We start from the raw sequence: 8,379 nt of genomic DNA on the forward strand, positions 1-8,379 counted from the left end.
CGGGCCCAGGGCCAGGGTCCCTCCCCGCCACCCCTCCCCGCGCGGATGCCGAAGGTGAAGGCGCTGCAATGCGCCCTGGCGCTGGAGATCCGCTCTGTGAGTACCGGTGACGTCCCAGCCCCCGCCGCCTGGGCGCCCGTGAGCCCCCGGAGTTTACACCGTCCACCTCCGAGAACCCCGAGTCACCCCAAACCTCCTCCACTCTCCGAGCCATCCTTAGGTAGCCTCGACCCCTGGTCACCTCCGTCTTCCCACCGCAAACTCCTGAGCGCCCTCCCACTCCTGTCGCGTAGAGGCCTGACCCCCCAGCACTCCTCGCTTCATCCCAGTTTCCACTTGCAGTTTCTTCCAATCTTTTCTAAGCCGCCTCAGAGATCCTCCCCGCCCCCCCCCGCCCCCACTCAACTTTCCAGTGAGTAACCTGGGGGCAGGCTTCTCTTTACGGTTCTCTTTTTCTGCTCCTGTTCTCTTAGTGTTATAGGCCCCGCTTCCCTCCTTTCGGGGGGGGGGGGTAGGATAGTGAGCATTTCTTCCCAAATCGCTTCAGGCGGACTTTTCCCAATTCCCAACCTTCTGATTAGAGGCCTTTTACTCTCAGTATTCCAAGTCGAACCCCTACACCCAACAACTGAAGTATGCCGTCATTTCACAAAGCACCTTGCGGGCCCTCCAGAAATCATTGCAGCCCCTCCAATCCCCAAACCTGCCCAACATTAAGAGGCAGCCCCTTATCCTTCGCGTTACTCTGAGAAAGACATCCATCCACCTTTAGAGAGAAACTACCTTTCTCCGAACTCCCTCTGGAGGACCTGCAAGTCCACGCAGTTGCTCCAGCCTTGCTGAAGGGGCTCCATCCCCCAACCTGCTGTGCAAATCCAGCCCAGTCCTTCCTCTAGTGAGGGGCTTGGACCTCTCCATGCTCGGAGGAAATTCCTTCCCCGTTCTCTTTAGAGAACCCCCTCCTTCTCCTCTCCAAAGAGCTTTTCCATACCCCAGTTTGAGATCTCCAAGCAGTTGGGAACCAAAAATTCCTCCTTGGGTCCCTTTTCTCTCCTCCCACCTCTCTGAGTCTTCTTGTCTCTCAAATCAGTCTTTGATCTCATCAACACTGGGAGTGGGTGGTGATGAGGGCATTTAAATGTGCAACATCACTCCCCGGGGTGCTGCACCGCGCAGCCCTCTCCCTTCCTGCACACCCTGCACACCCTGCATGCAAGGCTTCTCTTTCCCCTTACTCCCACCCTGGCAGCACCCCCCTTTCCCGGCTGTCCCGCCTGAGGCTGCTGCAGCACTGTCCCAGAAACCTCCCGGGAAGTCACAAGACTGTTGTAGGTCTTTTGTTAGGTCTTAAAAGAAGGGAAGGCTGGGCAGGGCCGCGTGCGAGGCAGGGGTGGAGGAGATCAGTTTCTGGCACCTCTCCGTTTGCCTTTAAGCCCGCAGAGATTTTTCCCTCTGCTGCATTGGAAACTCCATAGCCCTCGCGTCACATGTTTTCTCCCCAGAGCTGCCAACATTTGGCAAATGTTTTGTAAAGTGAGATTAGTTCAGCAAAAGAATACACAAAGTTTCCTAAACCACTTTTTTTTTCAGGGCAGTTGGCAAAACTCAACAGGCTTTGTGATTGGCTGCTGCTTCCTTTTTGCTAACCAATGGGGTTTTGCAGCCTGATGAGAGCGTGGCCTGACTGGCTTGCTGGCTCTGCTTCCCTTCCTTTGCTGGTACAGACTTTCTAAGAGGAAGTGCTTGGTTGTGCTGTAACTGATTATTCCTGAAGGAGTCTGAGAAACAAATGTTATTTCACTATTCTTTCTCCTCAGTATTAGTTGCACTACACAAAGTGAGTGACTGTAAAAAGGAACTTTGCTGTTCATGGAGGCTTAAGAAATTATGCAGGTGGAAACATTCCTGTTTAAATTTTTTTTTTCACCGAACTTTTGAGTCACAGGATTTTCCATTGCTAAGAAATCTTAGCTTTTGTTGGATTTATTCCTTTTTACAGGTGAGAAAATCATTGAGGCATAGCATGACTATTTTTCTAGGGTTGCACAACTTTTAAGGGGCACATCTGCAACAATATGTTGTGTTCTGATCTGTACAAGCCCTGTGAAATGGCTCGGATACTCAGAAGGAGCAAAAAAGGCCGTTAATAACCATACAAATTTAACACTTTTGACTAATGTGGCTTTGCTTGAATAGAGGAATTATGTGAGGAATTATTGCATCTTTTCTATTTAGATTTTTCTTTTCAATTTAATTTAATTCTTTGCATTTATATGGCATAAAAGTAAAAATTATATAAAATGATATACTCAGAGAAGTCTTGATGCCAGCCCTATTCAAAACTATTTCTATCTTTACTCATCTGCTATTGGTAACCATTTTTATTTGTTTTTTATTTATTCTTCTAGTATTTCCTTTTGTAATATAGTTAAGTAGTTATACATACCTATACAATAACCCAACCCATCTTCTTTTTAGTTTCATTTTTTGAACAATAAGTAATATGTTCCATAAGCTATTCTGCACTTTGTTTTTTTCACTTATTAAACCCTGAAGATCATTCTACAACTATAAAAGATGGCATCTTCCTTTTTTCTCAACTTTTTATTGACATTTTTAATAAACATACAGAATAGTTGGAAGAATAGTACACTGAGTAACTATATCCCATGACATATGTACATTAATTTGATCTATTTGTACATATATGCGTATATATAATAAATATATTTTGCTGAAAACTTTCAAGTAAATTATTGATATCATGACATTGCACTCCTAAATACTTCAGTATACATCTTCTAAATATAAGGACATTTTTCTACATAACCACAAAACCATTACCACACACCTAAGAACTTAGTGATGATTTTTTATTATCTAGGCCATATTCAAGTTTCCCGGTTGTCTCAAAAATGAATTGTGTAGTTAATTTTTTCAAACCAGGATCCAGTCAAAGTTTACATGTTGAATTTCCTTGTTAGGTCTTTTTAATCCATTTTAATATAAAGCAGTTCTACTTTTTCATCACCTTGACATTCCCCCCCCCCCCACAGTCTCCCTCCCCAATGAATTTAGATAAATTCATACGCTCATGTAACCATTACTCACATCAAGATTTAAAACACTTCCATCACCCCAGAAAGTTCCCTAATGCCCCTTTAAACCCCATGCAGAGGGAACTACTATTCTGATTTGTCACTATAATTTACTAGTACTTGAACTTCATATTAAAAGGGGCCATGTAGTGGCTTCTTTTGGTCAGAATATTCTTGAGATTCATCCATGTTTGTTGCTATGTTTATCAGTGGTTTGTTCCTTTAGATTGTGGAGTAGTATTCTGTTGAATGCGCATATAATAATATGTTTATCTATTCTCTGTATTGATGATTATTTGGATTGTTTACAGGTTGTGGTTGCCGGGATAAAGGTTCTATAAACATTCATTCTTGTAAAAATCTTTTTGTGCACATTACCTTTTGAAGAGATGGGGTTCAGATATAGAATATCCTATGTTGTATTGTTTGATTTTTTTGTAGTGACATTTAATTTGTTCCCCAGTTCCTATAAACTAGATATTAGATGTTTTATCTCTCCTTGCTTATTGAGTGTATGGCACTCCATTCTTCTCTCCCCTCCTCCCCTCCATGTTTATTTTTGCTGCAGTTTTACATTAGTGGTAACCTCAACATTTTGCATTGCTCGACAGAGCCATATGACTTGAGAGAAAATATATTGCTAGGAATCAAGTGTAACTTTTTTCAGTGAGTCTGGAGGATGATATGATATGCCAAGTAACTTGTTTTTTAAGAGCAGCAAAATAATATTTCCCATCACTTACACTTTTAATATTTGAAACATCTGTGATATGAAAAAGCATTTTTTCTGTTTCTCTCTTTCTTTTTATTATTCACTAGTTTGGTTTTCATGACATTAATTGGGAAAATGGAAGAAATTGGAGATGTAAGAGTAAAGCCCAATGCCTGGGCAATGAAACAGGCTAATTTGCTTTACCTGACTAGTGCCAGTGTGGGGTTAGTTTATCTATATAATTCCAACATTTTCTTCTCTATACTCACTTGCCCCCATTTGCTCACTCAAATTATTGATAGCAATGGGGCAATCAGACCTGGGAACTTTTCAGTCACTGCTCAGCTGAATGTGGCCCTTGTCCACGTTTCTGTGGCGTGGTATCTCAGTTTCCCTACAGTTGGTGGTAAATTTACCTGGAATGTAGACTTTAAAAAATGCCTTATAAAATACTTCAAATTTACAGAAAAAACAGACCCATGAATAATGTGATTCCCCCCCCCCACACACACACCAATTTAACAAATAGTAGTATGGTTTACATGTTTGCTGCAGATCTTTGTTTTAAAGACATAAAATGTTACAGATCTAGTTAAGGCCCCTTTGCACCTCTTCCAGATCTTTTTTCCTAGATTTAAGGCAGAGGTCCTCAAACTTTTTAAACAGGGGGCCACTTCACTGTCCCTCAGACATTCCACACATGCGCACTGCGGGCCCGGGACGAGTCAGCTGCTAAGCAGGACAGGCAGCGGCGGCAAAAACACCCGGCGGGCCGGATAAATGTTTTCAGCGGGCCGCATGTGGCCCGCCGGCCGTAGTTTGAGGACCCCTGATAAGATAATCAGTATCTTGAAGTAGGAGTATATTCTTTTCATTCAGGTTTTTGTATTTTTACTACATATTTGTGTATGTCTAAGTATTACCTACACTATTGTTTTGTTTAAAACTTTACACAAATGGAATCATACGGTATGTATCCTTCTATATACAAACCTGTTTTTGCACTTCACTGTTTTTGAAATTTGTCAGTGTTGTTTCTTGCAGATCCAGTCCATTTCCTTAAATGCCGTGTAATGCTGTATGTTTATATGAGTGATTTAATTTTTATCCCACTGTTGATGAACTTTTTTTTTTAATATATTTTATTGAATTTTTACAGAGAAGAAGAGAGAGGGATAGAGAGTTAGAAACATCGATGAGAGAGATCGATCAGCTGCCTCCTGCACAGCCCCCAGTAGGGATGTGCCCACAACCCAGGTACATGCCCTTGACCGGAATCGAACCTGGGACCCCTGAGTCCGCAGGCTGACGCTCTATCCACTGAGCCAAACCGGTTCGGCGTTGATGAACTTTTAAATGCCAGTGTTTTTGGATTTTTTAATATTACAGTGTTACAGTGAGTATATTTGTATGTGCCTCCTGGGGTCCATGTGAAACAGCTCAATAGTATTATAGCTTAATAATGAAACAGCACAACTGAGGAAGTGAGTGGCTGTGAGGTGGTCTAGGGCCAGGTGAACTCAGGTATGGCCCCTCTCCTGCTAGACAGCTCACCCTGCTTGGCTCTTTCCACTCTGCTCTGGAGACATGGGAGAAATGAAGTCTTCCATCTTTGGAGGAAAGGGAAAGTGTGCTTTCTAAGCCAGAGGTAAGGTGACATATGTAGAGAAGTCCCCATTCCAGTCCCTGAGTGGTCAGTCCTCATGCATATAAGGACTCCAAATCCTCACGTTTTGATTGCTCCAAAAAGTGCTGTCCCGATTGTTCAGAATGGAGCTGCTCTGATTGATGGGTAAAGATGCTCTGATTGGACGGGGGAAATCTCAGTCCTATTGGTTGAAATACAACTCCAGGAACTCCTTTGTAAGGGCTGGCTCTCACTGTAGGAACACATTGCAGGCGGCAGTTCAATGCAGGCTTCTCTACAAAGTGCCACTTGTGTGAGAGGCCTCTGTTTAGAAATGGCTAGTGGGTTCTGTTCTTTATTTGATTTGATTTTCAATTTGAACCAGTTAGCTCACAAAAGCCATTTATGGTAGGGCCCACAGCTGCAAATATCTTATAACTTTGAGCCTGAGCATTTACATGTAGAAATATATTTTTTATTATAATTTTTTTTCAGTTTGTACACTGCTGAGTACAAAGGGCACAAAGTCTTCGTCATTTATTAAATGCAATAGTCTATTAATATTGCAGGTAATTGTTGTCACTCTAATAATGGTAGCTATTACTGAATAAATGCTGTCAGGTACTGTGCTAAGCACTTTGAATGTATTGTGTTGATTCATTTAAGGTTTGATTTTAAGTAAATCACCTATTCTTTTTTAGGGTTTTGTTGTTTTCATATATGTAAGAAATAAGGTGAGCCCCCAAATTCAGGGGTCCTGATAGAACACAAAACATACTTGGTAGCCAGGCAACAAGGCAATATCTTTACTTCTGCACAGAAGGGTGCACACGCACATGGTCTGGGAGCACACGCACACTGAGCAGGCTGCCTGCTGGGCTTTGTAATCTTGACACATGTGACCTGTCCCTTACTCTGATTGGAGCTCAGGCGCACAGTCTTTCGTGATTGGCTAATTCAAAGGGTGGAGTTGGCCTTTGCTGTTTCAAGATTGCAGCCCCCAGGGGAGCTGCAAGCCATGCAGACAACATGGTGGCTGCCAAGTCACACATTCCAAAATGGCAGCTGTCTAAACTGTTCTTTGACAGAAAAGATGACTTGTTCATTCTCACAGTATATAAAATGTCAAAAGCCATATTAGGTAATCTTTGAGCTTCTTCTTAATAATGAAAGTTGGTGTTTTTAGACACATTGATGAGCAAAATAAAATTTCTGTCCTCGGGATGTACAGTCAAATAAAAGAGGTGAGATGTACCCATTTAATTAAAATGCATGGTGACAATAATTAGAACCTTATGAGCACTACAAAATGCTAAATCTAAAACATATTTACTTGCATATAATAAATTCATAATCAATATCTGAATTAGATTGAATGAATAATGTTAACTGGTGAATCAAGAGAAGTTTCTCTTTTTGTAAGAAATGGTAGTTGGTGCAAGCCTTGGAAGTTGGTGGGAGTAAATTAGGAGATGGGATGGAGTAGTGAGGCAGAGTAATCCAGATCATGGAAGAAGACGAGGCAAGAAAGCAATGTGTGTGTTTAGAGAATAATAAAAAATATACTTTGACCCTATTATGAGGGGGTGTTGGGTAAGAGTACTATGTGGGTAGGTTAGATTCAAATTTTAGAGAGCCTTTAAGATCTTCAGAGCACGTGTGACCACTGACAGTGCAATAGGGTAGGGACTGCAGGGATCGTACTGTGGATTTTTTAGAAACACCACATTTTGTGCCTATACTTTCTGTCAACTACAAGGATAATTAAGTGCAAATTTATATTTAAAAATATTTTACTGGGCTAGAAATGTACAATTCACTTGCTTTGATACTTTGTCATATTGCTTTTGATGAGGGTGTATATCAGCTCCTATTTAGGGTAATACAAGTCAAATTTGTGCTTTTTATTGGTGTTTTGTGTGTGTGTTTTCTAGTATAGTGCTTTATTTCTGCTGATTCTTAATCCTTTGTGATGAAATGATGCTGAATAAGTTTATGTCAGCATTCAGCATAGAGTGGGCCCCTAAGGCTAACTGTTTAGAATTATTAGTGTCTGTCCCAAGAATTAGTGCATAGAACTTCAAATATGGCACAGATAACCAAATGGAAAATCATAGATTTCTCAGAGGGATGGAACTTATAGAGGCATTTCCTTTAACTCTCAATGCTTAGAATCTCTATCTTTTTATTTGTGCATTTTTATTAGCTTAGCAGACTAGTGTTTTATGTAACGTTTTATGTCATATAGGCAGGATAGACCAGGAAATTTTTAAAGCAGTTACATACATCTACCTAATTTCTTTCAGGTAACTTGTCCAGGAGTAGTGCTTAAAGACAAGGAGGACATCTATCTTAGCATCTGTGTGTTTGGCCAATATAAAAAGACACAATGTGTCCCAGCCACTTTTCCATTGGTCTTCAATGCCAGAATGGTGTTTGAAAAGGTGAGTTCAATCTCAGATCAAAATGAATGAACAAAAAGTGAAAGTAGTTCCACACTTTGAATAAAATCCCAGAACCCAAATTATTGTTGCTGACCATGTACTTTGATTTAATTCAAAGGAAGATTTGTCACATGAATTTGGAGGCTTGAAAATAAATATGTATTATATTATACCTTGAATCAATTACCTCTTTTTTATAATGGATCAGTTCATTTCTAAAATTGTCATAGTGAACTTTATGTCAAATATATTCAATTCTAAATAATAATTTTCATAAAAAAGAGAGAGAAGATGGTAAGAACAGATCATATTTTATTATGGCTGTCTTGTGATACTTCCTTCTATAAGTCTCATTTTTCCCTTCCCCCAAAACTGCTGCTTTTGGTTATTACCAATCATATTTCTCACTTTAAAATTTATTTATGCCTCTATTTCCCTCTCTCTGTTCTCCCTTCCCTTCCCTTGCCCCTTCCTCCCTCCCTCCCTTCCTCCCTTCCT

General features: G+C 40.8%; 1 protein-coding gene across 6 annotated transcripts in view; it reads left to right on the forward strand.

Annotated features, from left to right (window-relative positions):
- Nucleotides 1-8,379, forward strand: part of SPATA6 (spermatogenesis associated 6) — a 68,999-nt gene that overhangs the window by 17,724 nt on the left and 42,896 nt on the right. For 3 of the 6 annotated variants that reach the window (XM_014544817.1, XM_005872517.2, XM_005872518.2), the window contains exons 1-2: nucleotides 7-96; nucleotides 7,744-7,881. In XM_014544817.1, coding sequence (XP_014400303.1) covers nucleotides 46-96; nucleotides 7,744-7,881 — 189 coding nt within the window. In that variant the 5' untranslated portion in view covers nucleotides 7-45. Of the gene's footprint in view, nucleotides 1-6; nucleotides 97-7,743; nucleotides 7,882-8,379 lie in introns of those variants that run through there. The other 3 variants (XM_014544816.1, XM_014544815.1, XM_005872515.2) reach the window with 1 other exon arrangement.

The sequence above is a fragment of the Myotis brandtii genome, unplaced genomic scaffold (assembly GCF_000412655.1).
Source record: "Myotis brandtii unplaced genomic scaffold, ASM41265v1 scaffold382, whole genome shotgun sequence".
Taxonomy (NCBI): Eukaryota; Metazoa; Chordata; class Mammalia; order Chiroptera; family Vespertilionidae; genus Myotis; species Myotis brandtii.